The sequence below is a fragment of the Sturnus vulgaris genome, chromosome 4 (genome assembly GCF_052056855.1).
Source record: "Sturnus vulgaris isolate bStuVul1 chromosome 4, bStuVul1.hap1, whole genome shotgun sequence".
NCBI lineage: Eukaryota > Metazoa > Chordata > Aves > Passeriformes > Sturnidae > Sturnus > Sturnus vulgaris.
The window spans coordinates 25,611,922-25,636,286 of record NC_142246.1 but is presented as its reverse complement, the minus strand read 5'-3'; the positions used below and the strand labels follow the sequence as shown (position 1 = coordinate 25,636,286).

Here is a 24,365-nt window from a genome sequence, read left to right as displayed (position 1 = left end):
CATGTTATTTTCCTGTCTTCTGTGCAAACGTCTGTTTACAGAACATTTGAACATTTAGGTTTTGTTTAATGTTTCAATCCAAACTGTGTTTACAGGTCTATTTGGCCCCATGACATCTTTGGCAGTTCTGAAGATGACCCAGTTCAAACATTGCTGCACATCTATTTCCGTCATCAGACACTTGGCCAAACTGGCAGCTTTGCAGTAGTAGGCTCCAACCAAGATATGTCTGAGGCCAGCTCAAAGCTGATGGAACTTAATCTAGAAATTCGAGAGTCTCTCCGCATGGTGCAGTCCTGTCAGCTTCTAGGGAAGATCAAAACAGGAGTAAATCTTGTCACCACTGGATTCTGAAGAGCTGTCATTTAGAAAAGAACCGATGATAAAGACGCTTCAGGCTATTACTGAGCACCTTTCACAAAAAAAAAAAAAAACAACAAAAAACAAACCTCCGGAAGTCCTGGCAACCAACACACTTTTATCACAGCAAGAAACTGTTTCATCAGAAGTAAAACCCTGAAAATTGAAGTGAACATCGTACTTGACTGCTCTTTCTACACAGCAGCCTGTGTGGCAGTAGTATTTTTTTATTAAATTTATGTATAAAAACTTCATGAAAGGAAAAGGGCTTAAACATAATGCATAGCTATGCATTATTTTCTGTTGTAACAGAACTACAAATGATGTTTGCAGCAACAGCCTCTACAGGTTGGATCAATATTGCAGGTGGGATGAGGCTAAAATCAAGGCTGGTTTATTTTGGCTGAAGACCTGCAAGGCTTCCTGGCTTTCCAGCAGTAGTAGATAAAACCATCAACTAACACCTAAGGAGACACTTTGCAACATCATGAAGAATGTGCAGTCAAACACGAGTAGAATGACATACGACTGCAAAAACCATTGACTTCTCACTTTTTATTTGCTTTTGTTGTCTGTAATAAGGAAATAATGTGTGTGAGTTAGAATGTATGGCTATGTGACAGTTGTTTTTTGAAGGTATGGATGATTGTTAAATAAGGTCTCAGAGCATGCTTAAAAGAGCTGCAAGATTATTTTTGAAGAAATTTTATTTTATTAGATCTAATCCTCATAGTGTGTAAATGTTAGGACATTTAATAATATTTTAAACTGGGATGTCCCAGTGTTTCTAAAAGAAATAATATATCTGTTAACTTTATTGGAATGCTGCTCAGTTCTCTGACCAGTGCTTATGTTACAAATATTGATAACAACTAACCAAAAAGTAGCTGCCTGCAGAGACTTTAAAATGTATATTAAAGATATATGCTGCCCATCAGCAATTCTCATTAGAAGTTAACTTATTTTATTCTGTATATATTCTAGAAACTGTATAGTGCAAAACCAGTATTTTTCGTGTAAATTTGTGCAATGCACTGTTAAAACAGTAGGTGTATAAAGCTATGAGGAAAAGGGGGCATTCCCTCTTGGTAGTCACATGCAGTACTTGCAGTCTGAGTAGCCTGCAGGGTTTGAAGAGTTTGAATGCATGTATATGCATCTTCATGACTCAACTGAAGCCTAAGGAATTGGGACTATAGAGAAAAAAAAAAAAAAAAAACCCACACCTGATTACCAAAACATGCAAACAGGCAATATACTCATAGTTCAGTGTCAAAGTCTGTAGCATAAAACAAACTGGATTCTGTTGAAACCAACAGCATTTTGTAGGGAAAAAAACAAACAAACAAACAAACAAAAAAAAAAAACAGAAAAAAAGAATGTAGTCCCACAATTCCTGTAATTTGAAAGGAACACCCAGTATTTTTATATACATCTCTTACCCACTGTGATTTTTTTAATGGGCTCTAATTCCAGAGTTTAGAATGTAGAATTGAAATTCTTAGCTCTGCCTTTTTGGGGGAATTAGGCCCCACTAGAAATGTAATTATGCTGAAATGCATTAATTGAAGGCACTGTGCACGCTGTTGGACTGCTGACAGTAGTTATGTTATCCTAACAAGTTCTGTAACTGGTCAAGGCACATTCATATTCACTGTATTTTTTTTCCCTGTCCCTGATAAAATTGAATTATTTTGATGGTTTTGTGGTACTGTAGATGGTGTTCTTAATTATTTAACTAGTATTTACAGGGGATAGGTGGTTTTATTTAGGGGTGCATTACACTTTTATTTACATCATCTTTTACCAGCTTTTTTTGTAAAAATAAAAAACATTGTATCTCTTAGTTTGTGTATTTTTACAAACTAGAGGTTAAATACTTTAGCTAAACGGACTAAACACTGCCTGGGTGCCCTAAAGTAATTTTTCTCCTTTTAGGTCCTGCCATTGCAGCAGCATTTTTCTAGGCATCTTCTGAAGCTGTTAATGGATTTCTCATGAACTCAAACCTGAATTCATTTATGTAACTCCTTATGTTTCACATCTTCCTCTGCTCCATTTATAATGACTAGTGGAACCTGCCCTATGGAGCAGAATCATGTTAGCTGACTGTCTTTTGATATTGCTTTAATTTCAAAAATTACTCAACTACTGCATGACCCTGCATTACCTGGTACCAGGTCTGTGCTGAATCCAAAGCTGTGGTAAATCCATCTAGAAACAAGCAAAACATCAGACATCTCCTGTAAGATGCAGCAAATACAGCACTGAGACTGAGCTAGCATGTGCAAAAAAATCTTGTTATGAAAAATCTGTACAGAGCAAGTTCAGGATAGCTTTGAAGAACCGGCACCATGAAGGCTGTTCCACTTGGCATAATTGCAATAGGTCAGGAGTAACTTTCCTTCTTCCTCCTGATTCTAGGAATCAGTGCCCACAATCAGTGCATCATGGACATGACAGTAAAGCTGAAAAGCAACTAGAAAGTACAGAGTTGTACTTGACATAAAGCAGTAAAAGCACTGAACATGTTTATGTAAGAGGGATGACATGTAGAGCTACTCTGGAACTGAAGAATGCTGCAGGATTAAGGAAAGTTTGTTTCATATGGCTGCCCACTGCACTGTACTCCAAGCCTTGCAATAGCTGATAAAAGTATGTGTGGCCTCCTTGCTGCTACCTGCCATGTGGAGCCTTCATCAGCTGCTGGTGAAGCACAGCACCCAGTTCACATCAGCTAAGCCTGTTCTACATCTTACCATGCAGAACCAGCTGCTGCTTTGACTGTAGTTAGTGGGGACAACAGCCTTTAAGTTGTAGTAGATGTCACTGATAATCACATAAGAGTCACCATATTCACAGCCAATAATCCTCAAAGCAATGTTTTGTGAGGATAAATAGGAAGCATTCAGCTGCTTATATTGCCATGAGTTCATACTGACATGGCACAGAGCTGCAATTCTCTGACTCATTACCGAGGTGCACAGACTCATCACAGTTAGTTTCTCAATGAATGCATCAGGAACAGACTACAGCTACTAGAATGGGGAAGGCAAACAGGAAAACACTGAAGAACATCCTTGGAGGAGAATATGCTCAGAAATAAAGACATCCCAGATCACAGCTGCAACTGCAAACTGAGGCAGTGGGGCCAGGTGGCTGCAGAGGGCCCCAGGTGCATTCCTCAAGCTGGAGGCTTGCCACTGCTCATCACAGTACAGCTGAGTACAAGGCACACGTATCTACAACAGAACATTGCCCAGCTGTGGGGAAATTGAATAGTGCTAGGGTGGAGCTTGCTGTGAAAGTTTGCATGAGCTGGTAAAGCAAGGGATATTTCCTTTCACTGTGATAACGTGGAAAAAACACTTCAGGTAGAAGCATGAAATAGAATTGTGCTCTGCTCTGGAGGGAGTTGGTCTTCTTGTTCCCAGAATGCCTCACACTGCTATAATAATGAATCCAGCAAGAATAAATAAAATTACTTGGCACTAAATTGACACTGAGGCATTAAGCCTACTGCAGCAGGTTTAAGGGGCATATTGAAATAAGGCAGGAATTTACAGCAAGATGAGTTAAGCATATAGTATTAACACTCGCTGCCCCTCAGACACGTTGATACAGAGACTATTGTTTGCCACACACTGGCTTCCACTTAGATACAAGACCACCTGTCACTGAAGCTGTTCTACAGCATGGGTTCAGACTGGTTCTCCCTTTAGCCTTTAATAGGCTGGTCTCTCAAGCTGGGTACAGGTGTAGATAAGTTTGCTGTAGCAAATATAAAAATTACTGTTTTCAAAGAGAAGCTACCTCGAGTTCTGCAAAAGGCTTGGTGACTATGCTCAATTTAAACATTAACAGTGCCAGTAGCATTCTCAGAAAAGTAGGTTTTCATTTGTGTTTGCCCAGCTCCATAGCTAAAAGACAGACTGGGGCAGTGGGGTAGGTTCTACTAGCTTGAGAATCTGCTCAGATGGTGATGCTGCAAGTTAGTCATGGGGTCAGCATGTAACACTTGGCATGGTGTTCCTATACTGGACACCACCACTGAGAGCACCAATAGCCCACAGAAAGCATCATCTGCAAGTAACCAGTGCTGGTTCTGCCATTACTACAAACACTACAAGTCCAATTCCTAGCTGCAAACCCAACCCCGGAGGCATGTTCAATCCTTCTGATGGCAGGCATTTAAACTGCAATTAGATCAAACTTTAAGTATAATTCACTAAGTGCACAGCTCTTGCACTTCACGTGCAGATTGAAAAGGAAGCCAAACAGATGCAGTATTATTGTACCTTGCTCCTCTGAAGTGTCCCTTCTCTCCATAATCTTGTGCAAGTAAGATGAGCAACACATTTACCAAGAGACCATCACCATAACATCAGTGACTCCATTCCTCAACATTTTTTGAGAACTGTCCCTGAAAAGCTTCCTTTTTCTTTTGCCTAAAGGCAAGAACACCAACTTAGCTAAATGCAGACCAGCTGCACCAGTAGAAGTGATTCAGTACTTACACAGCACTTCTCAATTTTCTAGTGATGAAAAACAGGTGCAGGACACCATGTACATCGAATAGAAGTATGCAAAATAAGTGAATACTACTGGTGTTTTGTTTATGAAGGATGGTCTACTACCTACTGCAGATGTGAATTTGATGTTAACTTCAAGCATTTGATTAGTGCAAGAGCAGTAACAGAAACCCTTTCCAACTGAGAGTCTATGAAGTCCTGAGTCTAGGACCTCTAGGCTTGTTGCCTATGCAGTTTACTATATGCACCCTCTGAGCTGGGTATAAACCCACCTGATCATTTGAGCATGCTTTGCAATATTTTTATTTTTGTGCTTTCCTAGCTACATCTCACCAAGTACCTTCAACAATACCAACAAAAACAAAGAAAAAAAAAAAATCTGCTCTACTTGCAGTTTTCTTGAAGAGCCCTAAACAAAAAAAAAAAAAAAAAAATCCTCATTCCATTCAGATGATGTATTTGAAACTGAACGTGCTATCGCAGGAGAGGCGTTTTCCTTTGCATCTTCCACAGAGGTCCTGGCGGTGAGGCCTCTTGGGATCCACGTGGCGCATCTTCACGGGGCAGGTGCAGCGCGTCTGCTTGCAGCTCTGAGGGAGAAGGCGGCGGTCGGCGGGAGCGGCCTGGCCCAGGAATGGCCGGGCTCAGGGCAAGGCGAGAGTGCCTTACCTGGCAAGTGATGTCCTCCACGCGGTACGGGTTGTAGGACTTCTGGCAGGTCCGGCAGAACTGACGGAAATAGACCTGCGGGGAAGGCCAGGGTCAGCGGGGGGCGGCGGCGAGGAGCCCTCGCCAGGGCCATTCGAGCCGGCCCTTACCTTGTTGGTGCCCTGGACGCACCAGACGTAGGCACTCTCCCAGCGGATGTTGCAGGCCTTGCAGTGGTAGTACCCGTACTTCTGCTCCAGGAACTGCCGGGGACAACGTTATTCGACGGTGCGGGCGCCTTCCGGCCCCGCTCTGCTTCCCCGCGGCCGACACTCACCTGGAAGCGCAGTCGGGTCTTGCCTGCCGATGACTGCCGCTTCTGGGGTGAGGCCGGCGGCTCTGCCGGCTTCGCCTCGGCTGGCTCTGCTGGCTGGGTTGGCGGCTCTGCCGGCTTTGCCTCGACTAGCTCTGCTGGCTGGGCTGGCGGCTCTGCCGGCTTCGCCTCGGCTAGCTCCTCCACCGGCTGAGCCGGCGGCTCTGCTGACTTCGCCTCGACTGGCTCCTCTGCCGGCTTTACCTCGGCTGGCTCTGTCACCTCCTCCTGGCTTGCCTCCGTCGCCGGTTCCCGAGGGGCGGCCGAACGCTGCTCGAGTGGCTCGGCCGGGCGCTGCCCCAGGGGATCAGTGCCACCCTCGGAGGGTTTCTCCCAGCTCGCCCGCACGGCAGCCGCCTCCGCCGCCCGCTGCTCCCGCAGAGCGGCCGGCTCCTCCTCGACGGCCGCTGCCTTGTCCTGCTGTTGCGGCCGCCGCTCCAGCTCCGGGCTCGGCTCCTCCAGGAAGGCGGTGAGTCTGCGGGACGCCACGGGCGAGTAGACGGCGATGGTGCGGGGGAAGCGCACGGCGCGGGTGCTGGTGGTGGCCGGACTGCCCAGCTCCTGCTCCGCCTCACGGGGCCGCGGCGCGGCGGGGCCGGGGCGGCGGCGCAGCAGCGTGCGGGGCCCGAGCGAACACTGCACCGAGGCGTCCTGCCGCGGGTTCACCTGCACGCCCACCTCCTTGGTGTTGGCCTTGCGGAGCCGTGGTGTCAGGTTGGGGTTGACCTGGGAGAGGATGGCCTTCAACTGCGCCCGCTGGTAGTTATCGAAGTATTCGGCGGCCGCCTCCCCGTAGCCCGAGAAGTAGCTGCTGCCCCGCGGCCGCCAGCTGCCTGCCGACCCTCCTTTGCCCTTGGGCGGTGGGTAGCGGTAGGAATAGGGGTGGTAGGTGGTGTAGAGATAGCTCGCCATCGCCTCCTCGGCCATTTCACCGGACCCGGGGCAACCCCCCGGGAGGTGGCCTTAAATATCCCCGGGGCGGGGCTGGGCTTCCCTCGCCCCTGACGAGCGCCGGCCTTGCGGCCCCTTCCCATCCCCACCAGGTGCGCGGCCTTGAGCCATCCCCCACCCCCTCACAGCTCCCCATCTGAACCAGGCAGCGCGGCTCTTAATTGCCTCCAAAGGAGTAAACAGCGGAGAACACGAGTTTGGTTTGGCTTGGCTTCGCCATGTATTTGTGGTGACAACAATGAGAACAATGCTTTGACAGTAGGTGGGAGGCACAGAGATACACACTCGACGTGGTTTTTCCTGTCGTCTGAACTGACACTGATTTGGCATTGACTCTGTAGAACAGTCTTTCTTCCTTCTACCCATTCCTGCTGCACTCAGCTAGGCAGCAGCCTCCTTGCATGAAGTTTTACAGTTACTGGTCTGTGTTGCAGTGATGCTTTTTCTTTTTTCTTTTTTTTTTCTTTTTTTTTTTTTTTCACTCTTACGTTTGAGGAAGTAGAACTGTCACGGTAATAAACACATATCACCTTGTACAATGGGAGTAGCTGGAGAAACGATAGAGGCTGGGCAGCTCCGCTTGCACAGCAGCGAGCACAGCCCCAGCCTGTTGCAAGCACAACACACATTCACGTCTCGGGGAGTTGCCTCTTTCTCCTGCCTAAAGCGCCGTCTGAGTCGGCTCCATCTGAATGGAGTTGTGCTCCTCTGTGGTCACTGTGCCATATGAAGTATCAGCTACCTCCTCTTCCTTCAGTTTCTTGTAGGAAATATCTGTGTCTTCCTCTTCACCAAGTGTATCTTGCTTGTAGCTGTCTCTTCCATACATCTTGTATGCCAGCACAAACAGTCCTGCTTCTGCTGACTGAAAAAGCGCATATAGCAAGGGAAACATGTACATGCTCCCTATGATCTCCGGGGAGAAGGTGAGTTTTAGGATGGCGGTGCAGAGCTGGACGTTTTGGCACCCTGTTTCCAAAGATACTGTTCTCCTGCAGTGTGGGGGCATTTTAAAGACCGTGGCCAAGCCATATCCCAAGGCATACCCTGCCAGAGGCATCAGCACTGCAATGGCGTAGACAGATGCAGGAATCTGTGCCAACAGATCTGGGCCCAGCATAGTCCCAGTCAGGATGAACAGGACCACCAGAGTCACCAGGAGAGACCACAGGGAAATCTGGCAACAGATACAGACATTGATAAACAACGCGAGGGCTATTATTTTGAAAGGATAAGCATAGCAGGTAGAGAGTTGTTAAAGAGTCTAAATGGCAAAGCATGGTTGCACTGCCCTTCCCAGGTTTGCTCCTGGCCTGGAATTTTTGTGATGTTTGATCATATCCGAGGAAAGGAACGGGCTGAGGTCACCCTCCATCATTTTGCTTTGGGATGACTTGCTGGGAAACAGGCAAGTTGTGCCTCACTCTTCCTTTCTCAGTTAAGCCAATTTAATTGCATATTTTAAGGAAGCGTGGCCGTGCCTGCAGGTTGGTTTTGCCTGACCCAGGGTGCAGCAAGAGTGGGGAGAAAGCAGGATGTCATGGAATGCCTCTGCTACAGGGTCCAGGATGCCTCCCAGGGTGCAGCACCACGCTGCCCTCCTCCCTATGTGCTGCGGTAGGGGATAACCCGCCCTTTCGCTTGCTTTCTCTGTCCTACCGTTTTATTTCAAGACTGTAAGTATTTGTATTCCACCTAAGTAGATGAATATACCTGTGTGAGACTAACACCGGGTTGGAGGGACCAGAAAGCTTAGTGCCGTCGGCTCCCAGTCTCCGGTGCCTCCCCCGGGCATCCCCCGCGGCGTGGCCGCCCTCCTCCCCTCCGGGCGCCGTGCCTACCTTGACCAGCAGGTCGGCGGCGCGGGGGTGCCGGTAGCGGATGAGCACCCCCAGGCCAATGGGCAGCAGGGTGCTGCCCAGCGTCAGGCTTACCGCCCCCAGGGGCAGCAGCTGCACCACGGCCGTGTTGATCCAGTGGCGGCTGTAGATCCAGAGGCAGAGGGGCATCAGGAAGAGGGCCAGCAGAGTGGAGGAGGCCGTCATGATAATGCTGCGCCGGGGGAACCAAAAAAATGCTCCATCACAGCGCGCCCGGCCGGGATACAGCCCCGGGAAGCCCTAACCCCTGCTAGAAGTGGGTTCTGTAGCCGGCCGGGCACTTCCCAAGGCAAGAGATCGCTCGCTGTCCTTTCTCCCCTCTCCATCCTCCACCCCCTTCCCTGCTCCGGCCAGGGAGCGGGCACGCAAGCTTTCTGGGGAAGGAGGCATATGTAGGGGCTCATGTAAGATCCTCCACGGCAGAGGCAGGAGAGTAGTGCCGGCGATTCCCAGCGCCGTACCAGCCCGTCCGACCTTCCCGGCCCCACCGGCGGCAGGTGCCCAGCGAACCCTCTCCGCGTCCCGGGGCCGCCGCAGCCCCCCGGCCGGCTGAGGGCGAGGGCCAGGGGGGACCTACCTCAGATTCATATCCCCGTCGACGAGCACCGACATGAGGTTGGAGAGGTTGCCGCCGGGGCAGCAGCCGCATAGCAGTACAGCCACGGCCGCCACCTCGTCCAGGGCGAAGATGACAGCGAGGAGGAAGGCCACCAGTGGCATGGCCACGAATTGTCCCAGCAGCGCCAGCAGCAGCCCTACGGGCCGCCGGAGCTGCTGCCCCAGCTGCCCCAACTCCACGGCGCAGCCCAGCCCCAGCATGGTCACGCAGAGCCCCAGCCCCACCAGCACGCTCAGGCCCTGGCTGAGGGAGCGGTCCCCGAAGGTCTCACCATCCCCCGCCAGCGACCCGCCGTCGGGGCCGCCGCCCCCCGCCGCCGCCGGGGGCTGCGCGGAGCTGGCCATGGGCTGCGCGGTCCCGGGGAGCTGCCGGCTCCCCGCCAAGGCCCGGAGAGATCGCGGGCGGCGGGGCGGCCGTCAGTGCGGGACGCGGGGAGGACTCGTCCCGGCGGGCGGCGGAGCCCGCATCCCTCCCTGGCTCCGCTCGGATCTCCGGGCGCTGCTGACGCGCCGCGGCCGCGGTCCCTGGCTGCCTGTCTGCTGCGGGCGCCGCCCGCGCGTCCCCGGACCCACGCGGGGCCACCCCCGGCGTGGGCGGTGTCTCGCCTCGACGGCGGTCAGCGGCGGCCGCCAGCGCCGCCCGGCCCCTGCGGGGGGAAACGCAGGCGGCGGCGAGCTCGGGGCCGCATCCCCCTCCGGTGCGACCCCCGGCAGCCTCTTCTGGAGCCAGCAGGGCCCGAGCTTTCTAGCGGTGAGCCTGAGGTATCACAGGATTTACTTTGGCGTCGGCATTACAAAAAGGTCAATTGGCGACGCGATGTGGGTGGGCAGCACTAGACCCCTCTGCTGAGGGATTGCCAAACTCGTTCCTCCTCCAGGCAAGTTGCTTTTGATGTGAAGGTTTTGGAATGTGTGAGGAAGGATGGAAAGCCCTTTTATGAGGTCGAGGAGGCACCACTTTCTGCTGGTGAGGACCCAGAAACTTGTCAGGAGAGGTGATACCTTTTAAAGGGTAGACAGTACACGTGAAGGAAACAGGCAAGCTCACAGGCACACAAATATTCAAACCAGGGTAAGACATTTAGTCTGTCACCCAAAAATCACATCCAAGGGCGATTAAACTGTTTTCAGTCATAAAATTGTACTTACAAGATTTACTTTTCATTGAATTATTGTGTGTCACCCTGTTCCTTTAGAAGTGCTGTATAGAATGCCCAACTAGACTCACAAGGGCAGGAGTACTTGAGAGAGAAGGGCAGCTTCCAAGGGCAGGAGATACGTCAGTGACTCTCACTCTTGGCACTACTATTGGCCTCGTCTTAGGTATGTAACTCGTTCCCTTGTTCACCCACAGGGTTTAGAGGGGTCACAGCCACCACTGCACATTGTCACTCCTGGGTGAGGGCAGCTGATTCAGGACAGAGCATCCCCAGGGGCTGCCCCTTGGCTTCTGCACTTCGTGTGTGGCTCTACTTCTGCATGGAGCATTTTGGGTCACAGCTGAAGGGGGACATACTGGATTTAATGGGACAGCCTACAGGAGCTGCCCTGATTGCTGCTTGCCTTAAGCTCCATCAAACAGCAAGTTTGGGAAAAATTTTAGGCTGTCACGGGTCTTGAGTAGAAGTTATTGATGGCTTGAAAGAAAGACAGACACTTTGCTTATTAAACCTTTGGTTCTTTCTTGGGGCACAGATGACACAAAAAATCCTGGGAACGCTACTTTGCCAAAATGATGCCAAGTTCAATACTCTTCTGTCTGTGTTTGTTTCCTTATCATTAGCCTAAGGAGAACTCAGGGAAGATGAGTCATCAGAGCTGAACAACCAAATAGGATCAGGATTGCTTTAGTTCATTCATATTTTTAGGCTCTAAAGGAGGGGAGCTCAGGATCTGGCAGGCATTTGGAGCCAACAGCATTCTCTCATTCTCTGGATTTAATTTTTGGTTTGCATATGCAGAAAAGTGCTTGCAGTGTATTTACTGTGCTTTATAAAGTCTTACCACTGCTATATCTTATTCCATCTGTCACATCTGTGCTTTGCTTCACAACGTGCATTTGCTTATCATACCCTCCCTGGTTTGTAAGAAATGCCTGGGTGGTTCCTTGTGGTGCGGCCAACCAGGGATCACTGTGGGCAGACTCAGGATGGATCCACTGTGCAAGCATAAGGTTTATTGAGCAGGTGGGAAGGGCGCAGCCAGACCTCCTGCTTTATCTCTGACTGTCACTCCCCAAACTCCTCACTGCAACAGGGCTGGTCACAGGAAGATATTTTTATATCATAATGTGTGGCACCTATGGTGCAGGCACTTAACAGGAGGAGTCCAGTATCCCTGTAAGCAGATGCAGGCTCTTTCAGAGCCCATCCACTCAACATAAACTTCAGTTTCAAGGGACACTGAACTATAGTGGGAAAATGTCATGAATGCCAACAATGAATGTCAACAAATCAAGACCTCTTGAGATTTAGTTATAAGTAATCTGCTAAAATTAAACTCGTGGTTTAAACACGAGCAGTGAAGCTGACTTCAGGGAAAGCCAAGTTTGAACCCAGCCGATGTGTTTTGCTAATTGTCCATCCACAAAGTACCTCCACTCCAGGTGGGCATCTGGCATATTTTCACATGCAGCATTTAGAATTAAAAAACATTGTACCTGCTGCTGAGCATGGTTCTTGTCTCTAACTTGCTGCAGGCTTTCCTGATATGTCATTGTGAGAGCACAGTCTGGAATCTGGAGTGATGCTGAGCAATTTTGCAGCATCTGGCTGTGAGGGAGCCAGCTCACACATAGCAAACACCTCTATGTATCTAAATCCATGGATAATTCCCTTCTGCTTTCTCTTGTGGAGGGCAGGAGAAAGGACACTGCCTACCCTGGCTTTACTGGAAGCCACAAATTGAATATTTGAGTATAAAAAGACTTGGCAATTAAACCTGATCATACATCATTCTCAATTATTCCTTGTTAGTCCTTCTGTTGAAAAATGGGTGAGAGGATAAGAGTTAGCAAAAACAAAGAAGAGGAGGGAAAGGTCTGCTAAAACATGAACTTGTTATAGTTTGTAACTTTTATTTAAAATATTGCCTTAAAATAATCTTAGAAGAGGGTAGATTTTCACAGAAGAGCACTTGTGCTATAAGCTGTCTGGAGAGGCAGAAGTCTCTCAAAGTCAAGGAATTCTGTTTGCTCCTTTATAACAGGATTTTTGTGCCTCCCATTTATTCAACTAGAATCAAAGGTGGAAAAATAGAGGATAAACTTGTAAGGAATTTTGATAGTACTGTAAGGAATGAGCAAAGAAACCTTGCTGTTTACTCAGTTAGTGACTGCTTCAGCACACTGTGGGATGTTTCAATCACTTGCTTCTTCTGACAGAGATTAAAAGTATCTAGCATAGTCTGGGACTACTGCAAAATTGCAATCATTGTCTATGGTTCCTCTTGGTGACCCCCAAGGGAAGTCATTGTGAGTGTTGTTCACTGAGCTGAATTTGGGGCAGCAAGAGGAGGTTTGGTGTGTGCCTGTCACTCTGCAGGCTCTAGAGCCTCAAGCAAGAAGGGTTGGTTTGCAAATCTCAAGTGAGTTAAGGCTAAACCAGTCTTGAGCTTGAAAGCCTAAATCCCAAACATGTTGCACTTCAGGTGTGTGCGTGCTGTAGTTAAAACCACTCCATAAAAGCAGCCAATGGGGCTGGGTAAGAAAGCAAAGGGTGGTCACCCCCTCTTTTCCTACTCTTCTCATTTCAGCTCCTCCTGCCTTGGCTCTTGCGTGCTGTGCCTGGCTCTGCAGGAAGTGGCGTCACCCTCCCATAAATCATGTTCTGCCTCTCTGCATGTCCGTGCCAGCTGATTTGTGGAGCTGTGCCGGTGTTTGTAGAGGAAGAGAGGCCTCTGAAGGATAGTCCTGGAGGATGAGAAGCTTTCAGTCAGCACCTTAAGGCACTGGTGTTACTAAAGACCTTGGGACAAAATACTGCTGTGAAAGTGATGTTCAGGTGAGACCTAGCAGGAGTAGTTTCTGATTTCCAGGGGATGTACAATCCCTTAATTTCTACCTTACTTGCTATGCATCTAGGCTATGGATAGAAATAAAATGAAATTAAAGACTTCTTAGGGCAATAATAATTTACCATGGGAAAAAGAAAAGTCTTTGCTGTTAACTTGAATTAAAATATTTCTTTATTGTGTAGTGTGTGAGTCCCTATATGAAGCTTAGGGTAATTTTGTGGTAAACTCCATGAAATGCAACAGCTTGATCTTATTTATATTGTAGATCCAGAGCACTTATTTTTGTGGCTTAGAAGAGCTAGGAATTGGAGCCTAATTATGTGGAGATATCGGTGCTTTTGCTTGTTCTTCCATGGTTATCTTTGTGCTAGGAAGGACATGTTACCTGGTCCTTTGCTGAACTAGGACCTGTCTCCCACTCTGTCTCTCAAGAGCAGGAGCACGCAGGGGGCTTTGCACTTTTTGTCACTCCCACCCATAGTCCACCTTCATGGAGCCAGCATCTGTAAGATCTTAGCAGACAAGTGACTTCTTCCTTCCTAAAAAATTTATGTTGTTTTGGAGCTTGGTCACTAAACAGGTGAGAAAATACATTTTGGAAATGAGATGAAGCACTGAGATCTGTTTTTCCCAAGAAACCTCCCCAGACAGACACAGGCAGAAACTGCTTTGGTGAGGACGTGCTGATTGATTGACGTTGCTCCTGCCCCAAGCTGCTTGTGTTTCACACAAAGGCAGAGTGAAGTTGTATCATGTAGATGGAGAAAACACAAGAGTGGTGGGTTTCCTACTAGTTCATTGCTCCTGCAGCTATCTAGTGCAGAAGCACTAGAACAGACCTGCCTTTCCTGCCTCCCAGGCTTTTCTGCTACCGTTCAACATAACACCTGGCCACATTTGCAGCACTGTTATGTCTCATCCTGAGCTTGTTTGTCTTAAACTCTCCTCGGTCCTGTCCTTAGCAAGGTGCTGCTGCTCAATCCTGCTTGGTAAATCTCCACAATAATCAGCATCTTTTTTTCCATGGCCAGCATCCTCAACCACTCCTAAGATCTGAATTTCAGGGTGCAGAAAATTAGATAAATGTCCGTTCCTCTCCTCTTCAGCAGCAGTCATTGCTGTGTTCCTGTTGTCTCCTCTTACAGGTGAGATCCCATCAAATCATCCTTGCCTTCTTCTGGCTGAGGTGGCGAAGGAACCAGGCACTCTCCTCTGCTGCGTTGCATCTGCCTCTCTTCTTCTCTGCTGTCTTTGTGATTTCTCTGTTCATGGGAGTGCTGTCCCCCTTTTCTCACGGGTTTCTCTTCCTAATGATGCCTTTTTTGGTACAGTCCTGCTGTCTATGCCTGCCTTGGGAGCAGTGCTCTCTCCCAACCAACTTAGAGCTTCTGAGATTTTATTAAATTGAAGTGCTGTGGAAGGGAAACAAGCATAAGCCTCGTTACCTGGCTGGGCAGTCTCCTTATGTCCCCTCTGTGTGTTCAGTCTCTGAGCGAATGGGAACAGATCCTTTAACTGAAGCTCTGGGTTAGCAGTCAAGGGCAGAAATTATTAAGATAAAATCCTCCTATTGCACTTGGTGTTCCCCCATGTTTATTTTTAAGATGTCTGAGGACCATTAATCAACAAGTAAGTGCATGATACCCCAGGTCGCAGTGTTCCCATACTTCATAATTAGAGCTAAGTGTATAAGGCTGCGTGATCTGCCTTCTAAATGAAGAGGCCTTTTGCCAATCATCCCATTAGAAAAGGTCTTCTCGTCCATGAAAAAAGATGAAATCAGGGAGTCATTGAAGAATAATTTTGTAAATTGACTGCTGACAGTGAGTTGTTGAGGCAGTTGTATCCCTACAACTGTAAAACAATTGCTAGCAGCAAGCTTTTCTTTAAGCAAATAAATGCCTTTATGTGAGGTACCTTTACCCAGTCTCAAACAAGAAAGGATTCTGCCTCATTCACTGTTCCCTTTTGTTGAATTTGATCTTTTTTCTGGAGTTGGAGTATTATCAGGATTAAGATGAAAAGTCGTAATAAATGACCTGATGACTAATGCATGTGTTGGTCCAGAAGAGCCAAAATTAGCATCCTGCCCCATCAGACAGGGACAAGGAGGTGAGATGAGGATGACTCTGAAAGCACTGGATTCAGATTTAAAAGTCAGTGGTATTTTGCATTGCAGGCACAGGTATCGCTTTGCACAGGTTCTCGCAGCCACAGGACTTTAGAAACAGGCATGTCTTGGATGTCACAGCTGTGATTGACCACCCCAAGAGCATCACAGACAGCCTGCTCAGCATCCTCACTGATGCTGTGGGGGACCACACTGTGGTCGGGGGATCCCTGGTGGCTCTGAAGGACAGTGGTGCCATCAAGGCTGGAGAGCACAGTGATGATGGGATGTGCACAACCTGGTAAATGGTGGGGCTTCAGGATGGGTGTGCAGTTGCAGGTCCAGGTCCTCTGGGTTTACTTGGCATCCATCACCCACTGAGGGTCCCAGCCCCCTCTTAATTTGCTATGTAGGAACCTGGGGTTAGGGGCATAAATCAAGAGAGGTAATGTGGAGGTAGATCACACAGATGTGGTTTTGTGCCTATACAATCTATAATTTGGGTTTTGCAAAAAAATCCCAGATCAGAGTAAATGACACCAAGATATTTTCCCACAGATTAATTTAGTTGTCAAAAGATGTATAAATAAATACATTTAGTTCCATCTACAGCAGCAGTTGCTTCATAGAGTATTCATTGAATTGAAGAAAGACACCCAAAAGAAAAATTACATCACTCACCTGCCAAAGCTTTCTCCGTATTAAAAAGAATGTTAATGGTGAGCCCCATGGGAATGATAAGAGTTAATAGCATCAATATTCTGTATCTCAGGTTACACACAAGAAATATCTTTGCACTCAGTTGCCAGCCATTTGTATCGTGGCATTGAACGTTCCTGGATGTGGACTAAAGCTGTTTTGTGCTAGCATGACCATAGAATAAAAATGCTTCTTGTCCTGCTGCCAAATTTTTACCAAATATTAAAAATGAGTATCAGTAATGCTGATCAGCAAATAAGCAAGCCCTTCAAATTATGTGCACCATTACCTAAATTAACTCTCAAGCTTGAACTGTCTAGAAAAAAATCTCAGGGAAATGTGGAGAAATAAATCTCAAACGTCATAAGCATCTCTTAATACTTGTATAGTTAATGTTGTATATTAATCTTATGAAAATAGCCTTGACACAGTGTTATGTGCATTTTTAAAACTGTGATGAAGCACAACATTTTTTAATAAACCATGGTATTAGTAGAGTCTGTATGTCACTGCAGCTGAGGCAGATGTACTCTGGGTATATTTGTTGTATATTTGTTGATTTTCCAGAGAGATGAAAGCATGAATGTCTTCATCAACAAGATCTTTTATTTCCTTTCTGTGGTGCCTAGGCAGAGATGCTGAGTATGAAGCCAGAGGAGTATTTGTTCCTGCCTGGGGTATCCATTCTTCCACTAGCTGAGAGTAATCTCTTATTACAAACTCACAGCTCCTCAGAAACACAATGGATTTAAGCTGCTGTAAGAGAGATTTGAATTAGATACTGATGGGGCAAATAAGAGCAGTGGTGCTGAAGGCTGGATAGTCTGGGCAGGCATCAGCCATCTCTTGGGAAAGGCCAGGCAAATATCTCCAGCTGTTGACTTCACTTTGGGGTGACACAGCGGCACCAGGTGACCCCACAAGGCTCCTCCTGGCCTCTGCTTACCTGATTGTCTGGGACCTCGTGCAAATCCTTTATCCTCCGCGGTGACCCTGCCGGTGCAGGTAAAACCTCACTCCTCTCCGGGGCCATGTGTGGCTGGAGCTGCTGGCAGCACCTTCGGGATCGCAGGCACCTGCCCACCTGGAGATGTCAGGTGCAGTTCATAGCCCAGAAATGAGGTCTGTGCCCTGAACTGCTTGCAAATTTTATTGAGCTGGCAGCATCTTGCATCCTGCCTGCCAGAGAACGAGCCTTGGACCAGAGCTGTTTCGGAATGGATAGTCAGAGGAGGGAATAAAAAGCAGTTGGTTCAGCCCCTTGTTTCAGGGTGAAAGAATTAAAGGAAAACAAAAGATTGGAATAAACATACACAAAAGGGCCACCATAAGAACTTCTTTCCTCTGCTCTGTCCATTATAATATAAGAAAGCAAAAATTAGAGATATTAGTAAATTAATTTTAATATATTAAAATATATCAATTCCTAAATTAATATAAATAAATATATGACATTTATTTAATACACACTGTTTAAAGCATATAATTTCTAAATAAAATACTTGAAACATATATTTTACCCATATATACATGAATAGTCTAAATGCTGAGGAAGTTTCAGTAGGAGATTCTTGCCACTGCAATCAAAGCTGACTGAGACCAAAGGAGTAGCTGCCCACAGAGATCTGTAAGATATCAGTGCTCAGTGCTTCTGTGAGTGGTACCTGCAGTAACACCAGGTCCAGGAGGAAAGTCCACCCAAACAAACCCTGCCCAAAGCCCTCCAGGCAAGGGAGCCCTTGCAGGATGGGAGCTGAGGATGGACAGGAGATAACAGAGTCACCACTTTCCATGAAAATATAGAAACTCATTCTTTCAAAATAAGTTGCTTCAAGCTAACACCAAAAAGTCTGAACAAATCCAGTTCCCAAATGCAAGGGACTAATGCAAAACCAGCTAGGGAAGGACCTTCCCCATCCCCAAAGAATTTCTTATTGAGTGCAAAGGTGCAGGGTCATTACATTATCATGCTCGTACAGAGGGAGAAGTTATCCATGGGAGGGATTAATTTGCATAAGATCATGCTGGAAATGGTGGCAAAGCTGCACACTGGCAACAAGAGCACTAAGCTCCAACTGGTACCATGCTCCTGAGGAGGCAGCATGTACAGTGTGATCCTTCATGACAAAAAAAAATCAGTTTCTCTACTACTGCCAAACATCCACAGAATCAATTTTCACTTGTAGCTTCTTGGAGTGTTTGAGTGGTATTGCCGAGGCCCTCCTTAGGACCTGCCATAAGCAGTGAGCAGTCACCTCCAGTCTCCACAGACACGTGAATTCTGCTCCCAGAGAGACTCAGCAGGGAGGATGACTGCTGGGTTCCCCCAGCAAGCAGCAATTCATTGTAAGGGCTTCTTTAAACCATTTGGTTCAGTAGCAAAAGAAACGTGTCCAAGCATATTTTCCCTTCAAGTGGAGAGGCTGTCTCATAGCTCGTGGCTGCTCCCTGTCTCTGCAGCATGCTGGCACTCACTGTTAGCATCCCAGGCCTTCTGACATTCAAGACATTTTTGGCAGTGATCTTAGCCTTTATTAGATAATGAAAGATATTATCTGAGAACTCAGAAGGAGATTTTAGAAAGACCTTAAGTAACCAAAAATTTAATTTTGAGGGCATAACAAGCACTAAGAGCCATTGGCCAACCAGTGTAGGAAGCACTTATATAACAAGCGCAAATTTCACTGTTACTTGTGCAAAAATGCATGCCATAGCTGATCTCTTCCCAGGAGGTTTCTTGTATCAGATGCCCCGATCTGGAAGCCCTGAGAAGCCAAGCTCTGCAGAAAAGGAGACTGACCCATGCTCCCTGCTGCAGAGTAAGTGATGGCATCAGTTTGCAGTCACTGCTGTTGCCCCAAAGCCAGAGCAGTCCAGGTGCAACGCAGACTCCCAACCCGTCCAGTAATTTCACAGACATACCAATGGGAATTGTGGCTCATTGCTGTGCTTGGGTTGCTCAGAAGAGCTGCTCTGGGGGTAGGCTCTACTTGAGTGCTGTGCTAACTGCCACAGCAAGAAGAGGAGGGGTGTCTGTCTTGTGTAATCCATGCCATCTCTGAGTAGCTCAATACAAGCCTTCTTGCATCCCACTGTCTTGAGATGTTGCTGGCTCACCACACAGCACCACACATTTAGCTGGAAAAATCCAGACCAGTAGGAAGATATTTCTGAAATAAATTTAAGGAGGTTTAAATCTATGTGACACTTGAGTAGAAAGTCTAATGGGGGTGTTTCAGACTCCTCAAGAGGTGATTTTTATGGCCTGCAGTGTGTGGCTTCATCCTCCCTCAGACTAGGGCTTTCCTGGCATAGATGCAGCTGTTAATTACATTCAGGACCTTATGGACAGCTCAGTGAAAGCTCAGGACAACGTGGTGAATTTAAGCTGAACTAGACCAAACATGGGATGAAAAAGCAGAGTGAAAGCAAGATCGCCCTCTAGTGACTGAAGAGCCCTGGGTAGGAAACAAAGAGCAAAAAGAAAACCCTGTAGTATTTAATTAAAAAACAAAAACAAAAACAAAAACAAAAACCACAAGAAAACAACAAAAAAAGAGAAAGGCTAAAAAGAGTGCATAAATGGGTTATAAGTGTAACCTACTAGTGGTTTTGAAAGAAGGTTTCTGGCAGGCAGATTTCAGTGACTTGTTTTGGTAATTAATGTTATTTAATTATCTTGATAATGAGAGGGATGCAGAAACTGGGAGCATACGTATAAAATCTGCTAATGAAAATAGTTAAGAGACCTCAGGGGGGAAGGCAGCACAGAGAAATGGTCTGGGCGAGGAGTGGGGGAGATGAGCTGAGTCAAGGCCCTGAAGAGGGCACAGGGATGGAACTCCTCAAAAATAAACACCTATTTTTTTGTAATTCAGTTCTGCCATTGAGGCACTTGGGCTGGGGAAAGGAGACTTAAAATGATGTTGTACCTTTGTGAAGGTGGAGATATAGGGTACAAAATCAGTAGAGACTACTACACAGTAGCAAGTCTTGAGCGGGAAGTTGTGAGGTGGCTTTGTAAATGGAATTTTCCATTTCTTCCACTGGCAGTGGACCACTGGGCAGGAGACCTGGCATTGGTGGCTGAGTGCAGGGACCTGCAGAGGACTGTATTTCAGTCCCAGGGGCAAATTTTCCCATGGGGATAAATTGTAAAGGTGAGAAGTCCACCATATATCAATTAAATCCCTCTATTCTGCTCTGGTAAAGGTAGCCTGAATTTGCCAGACTTTATCAGAGCCTTGTGTCGCCAAAAGCTGCTTTATTGCTGAGGAAAGCTGAACTAGGCTTGGGTGCTTTACGAGATCCATGAATTTTAAGCAAATCCCTTTAATATTTCTCCAGTATGTTTGTGTACATAGGCCTCACCATTCATGCTGAGCCTGTGTGAATGGCAGCATCAATAGTCACTAAATCTTTGTTGATGTTCTTTTAAAGGGAAAATAAAAATCTCTTGACTCTGACATTTACAATAGGTATTATCTGCTCTCTGACATTTGGGCTCATAAACCGAGGTCAACCAAATTTCTGTTCTTAGCCTGTTGTATCAGACCAGATATGAACTGACTGCTGCCCCCTTCTCTAAAGAGCAGCCACCTGCCCCTCGCTCCCAGCACGTGAGTCAGGAAGCCTGGGAGTCATTTCAGTGATGATGAACTGAGCCTCAAGAAAATAACCGAGTGTCCTCAGGAGTGTATGGCAGAGCAGGGAACCAACTGAGGGTCTTTTATAGCCCACTCTTGCACCATAACAAATTATTTCTTTGAGCCCACAGGCGTTCAGGAGGTCTGTGTGCACTGAATCGACAGTGCTGGCCTGGCAGCAGTCATGCCTGGTGTTATCAATAGCTGCTGTGGCAGTGCAGCTGCACCCTCAGCAAGGAGTTCTGGGGGGCAGCCGTGACCCCTCTGCCAGTGCTCTGTGTGCAGGCAGGAGCATCCTGTGGCTCAGGAGCTGCTGGATCCTGCCAGCAAGGCTGGTCGTGGATGGAGTGGGATGCTCCAGGCTGCTTTCCTGAGGCTGTGTGATGGTGGTGATATCACACTGCTGTCTCTGACACGTAGGCATGGTTTTAAAGGGATGAGAATCAGGACAAGGCTTTCATGACTCCTTTGAACACAGGTCACTTGAAGCGGCAGTAACAGAAGTTTTCTGTGTCTCCATTAGCCTGGTGGGGAACAGATGAACAGAAACAATATAACCCTGCCCTGGGCTGAATAGCCGGGTGAGTAAATGTAGGGATAAATGGACCACTGTGGAGCTAAGAGGCTAAGACAGGAGCTGAAGCAGAGCATGAAAAGCAGAGGGTTTGCCTGATCTCCCTTTTCTTTTTTTTTGAGAGGAGATTCAAAATGGTAGCAAGAGCTTCAATAAAATTTTTATTTTTAAAGGAGGAGAGTGGCAAAGATATAATTATGGTGGCACAAGATACTGTCCTGCTGCTCATCATTAAGACAAACAGCTTTGAACAAGAACACTTACACTGCATTTAATTTGGCACGTATCAGGTTCAGTCAGCCAGCAGCACATTTGGCCTTACCCACTGCCCCGAACAGCAACCAATCTCACTGTAACCCAGAGCTTGGTCCAGCACTGCTTTCTCCTGGCAGCAGTTTGGCACTCATGTTCAGCGCAGAGACCAGCAGCAGCTGTAAAATTCGCACAGCAGTGTTAACTCTGCTGAATGAAAGGCAGGTTAAGGATCAACTGGACAACTAAGATATAGTAATGGGTTGTGTAGTTTTGTTTGCTGATAATGTCTAAAGGGAAACAAACAACTTAGGAAGAGTGCAGTAAGACAAATGGAGGAGACTGCTGGGAGTTACAGTGCAGTGATGCTGGTGTTAGAGCAGGGCCCCCCTGTCCAACCCAGCAGCTGATCTGTCAGTGCCCAAGGCAGGTGCCCGGCAAGAGCAGGAGACTGGAGAAAGCCCAGCATGCTGGCCCCCTACCCTGACCACTCTTCCACCACCAACACATCACATCCCAGCTATTTCCTGACCATATTTGTGGCTTTAAGCAGCCAAGGCCACAGAGAGTGCCAAGTCAAGTCACTGATGATCTACCCCCACATTTAATAAGCACCTTTTTCTATTGGGCAGGGCAGAGGTGGGGAACAACGGGGACAGAAATGTCTTTATTCACCTTCCTGTTACTATGTAGAGAGTTTCCATGAAAAAAACCCTAGCCTTGCTACTGGAGGAGGGAGGAGGTAGCTGGTGTCAGGCTTCTGGAGATCATGTGCTGGGTGGGGGGCCAGTAGTTTGTCTGACATCAGTCCAAGCTGTTTGCACTAGTGAGGTTTTTAATCAGCCTGTCATAGCAGGGCTGTGGAAGGTTGCAATTTTCCAAGTTCCGAGAAAATAATGGCAAAGAAATAGAAAAAGACAGAATAGAAAAGAATATAAAGTCTGTATTCTGTGCATTGTGCATGATAACTAGTAGCTGATTGGCACTGGGGACAAATCACAAAGTCACCTTCTCTGTAAGGCAAAACCCACTCACCCCAACTGGTGTATTGTCTTGAATCTCCCATACTGTACTGCCAATGGAAGCAAGCTGTCAGGGATAATTTAAAAAACAGCAAGGAGGGGCAGAAAATGCTGGAGGAGAAGGCATCACACACCACTTTCTTTTAAGCTTTACTGTTGTTATTAAAACTACTATTTACTGTATTTACTGTTTAAGTTATTAAAACTATTTTCAAAAGAAAATGGATTTACATTATTTTTTTTGCTTTCAAATGAAGCTGGTGAAGGGTCTAGAGCACAAGATCTATTTCGAGCTCTTGTGTTCTAGTTTTAGCACAAGGAGCAGCTGAGGGAGCTGGGGGTGTTGAGCCTGGAGAAAAGGAGGCTCAGGGGAGACTTTATCCCTCTCTACAACTGCCTGAAAGGAAGTCGTAGTCAGATGGGGATTGGTCTCTTCTCTTAGTTAGTGACAAGAGGATATAGCCCCGAGCTGTGCCAGGGGAGGTTTTGACTGGACATAGAATTTTCTCCACAAAAAAGGGTGATTAGACATTGGAATGCACTGCCCAGGGAGGTGGTGAAGTTCACCCTGAAGGTGTTGAAGGCAAGACTAAACATGGCACCTAATTGGTTGGATTATTTCAGAGGTCTTTTCCAACCATGTGATTCCATCTGCCTATGCTGCTGAAACTCAAATTACAACGTAAGGATCTTCTTTTGTTTAGTCTGGTGAAAGGTACAGTATACTTTTGTTCCCTGAGAGTGCCACACTGCATAGAGACCTCAAGCATTCAAGTTTTCAAATCTTTTTTTTTTTTTTATTTTTAAAATTCAGTTTGTAACAGTGGATGATGCACCATGTTAAAAATCACTTTGCTGGTAAGAAGTCATTTTTGCTACCTCTTCCTTTAAATCCTTTAAATAAATGCTGAAGAGCTACGAATCAGCTTAATCACTAGAGTTACATTTTGCATCCTTCTAAGTGCTTAACGTGGTCCCAACAGAATTTATCATTTAATGCAAAGAGGACAATGACACACAGCAGAACTCCGTGTGGTATCACAGCTGAAAACAGTTGTAAAAAAATCTTGTAGAGAGTGAGTCTGGTGGAATTTGCTCATTTCAGTTAAGTCTTAGAGCCAAAAGCATCTTCTTCACTGGGCAGCTGTATGTAAAACATGGATGCTCCCGAGAGCAGCCGAATCCCAGCTTCACGTTCCTGAAGCAGGACGCGAACAGACAGGCTGCCTGTAGGTGTCAGACTTGGACTGCACAGCTGCATAAATGCAAGTCAGGAGCAGGTGGGGCTTCTGGTTTGTTTCTTCATCAAAGCAACCTCACACGTTGCCTGTTTTACTTAAAAAGTAAATATTACATCAAAAGTTCGTTCTGTTCCAATCAAAAGAGTGAGAACTGCAGACAGTATTGCTGATATGGTCATTTCCCATACCTGTTTTAATGCAAATACTTCTGAGAAAGAAAAGTTTTAAATTATTAAATTGTGCAGACTTCTCAAGATCAGCAGCATAAGCATTTTCAGCCTTCTGCCTCCTTACATGTTCATGGCTTTTTTTCCTTCACCACTGCAGTCAGTCTTCTAGGGGAGAACGCACATGAAATGTAAAAACCCAAAGGAGCTGTCACACCTTCCCTCAGAATGAGAACTGAGGAAAATACTATTTCTGATCTTCAGTCTTGCAATACACT

The 24,365-nt window shown here is 46.9% G+C and overlaps 3 protein-coding genes and 1 long non-coding RNA gene across 16 annotated transcripts in view; 2 read left to right on the top strand and 2 right to left on the bottom strand.

The window, feature by feature from the left end:
• Positions 1 to 2,206, top strand: part of FRYL (FRY like transcription coactivator) — a 167,122-nt gene extending 164,916 nt beyond the window's left edge. For all 12 annotated transcript variants that reach the window (XM_014887952.2, XM_014887949.2, XM_014887950.2 and 9 more), the window contains one exon: positions 96 to 2,206. In XM_014887952.2, coding sequence (XP_014743438.1) covers positions 96 to 354 — 259 coding nt within the window. In that variant the 3' untranslated portion in view covers positions 355 to 2,206. The remainder of the gene's footprint in view (positions 1 to 95) is intronic.
• ZAR1 (zygote arrest 1) lies at positions 195 to 6,947 on the bottom strand. Of its 2 annotated transcripts, XM_014887940.2 has the most exons (4): positions 5,878 to 6,947; positions 5,711 to 5,803; positions 5,562 to 5,636; positions 195 to 5,482 (listed from the first exon to the last, which is right to left on the bottom strand). In XM_014887940.2, exons 1-4 carry the CDS (start codon positions 6,838 to 6,840, stop codon positions 5,339 to 5,341), a joined length of 1,275 nt encoding a protein of 424 aa, XP_014743426.2. In that variant the 5' UTR covers positions 6,841 to 6,947; the 3' UTR covers positions 195 to 5,338. The 2 variants fall into 2 exon arrangements, with proteins under 2 accessions (XP_014743426.2, XP_088019465.1); XM_088163339.1 differs by having other exon boundaries at positions 195 to 5,636.
• Positions 6,948 to 7,060: 113 nt separating this feature from the next.
• On the bottom strand, positions 7,061 to 9,894 carry SLC10A4 (solute carrier family 10 member 4). The gene is made up of 3 exons (XM_014887955.2): positions 9,322 to 9,894; positions 8,706 to 8,916; positions 7,061 to 8,041 (listed from the first exon to the last, which is right to left on the bottom strand). The coding sequence occupies exons 1-3, from the start codon at positions 9,705 to 9,707 to the stop codon at positions 7,526 to 7,528; spliced, it is 1,113 nt and encodes a 370-aa protein (XP_014743441.2). The 5' UTR covers positions 9,708 to 9,894; the 3' UTR covers positions 7,061 to 7,525.
• A 95-nt stretch (positions 9,895 to 9,989) lies between these two features.
• On the top strand, positions 9,990 to 22,994 carry LOC148223915 (uncharacterized). The gene is made up of 3 exons (XR_015803088.1): positions 9,990 to 10,124; positions 13,116 to 13,363; positions 14,522 to 22,994. It is a non-coding gene; the product is annotated as an uncharacterized LOC148223915 (long non-coding RNA).
• The last annotated feature ends 1,371 nt before the right edge of the window (positions 22,995 to 24,365 follow it).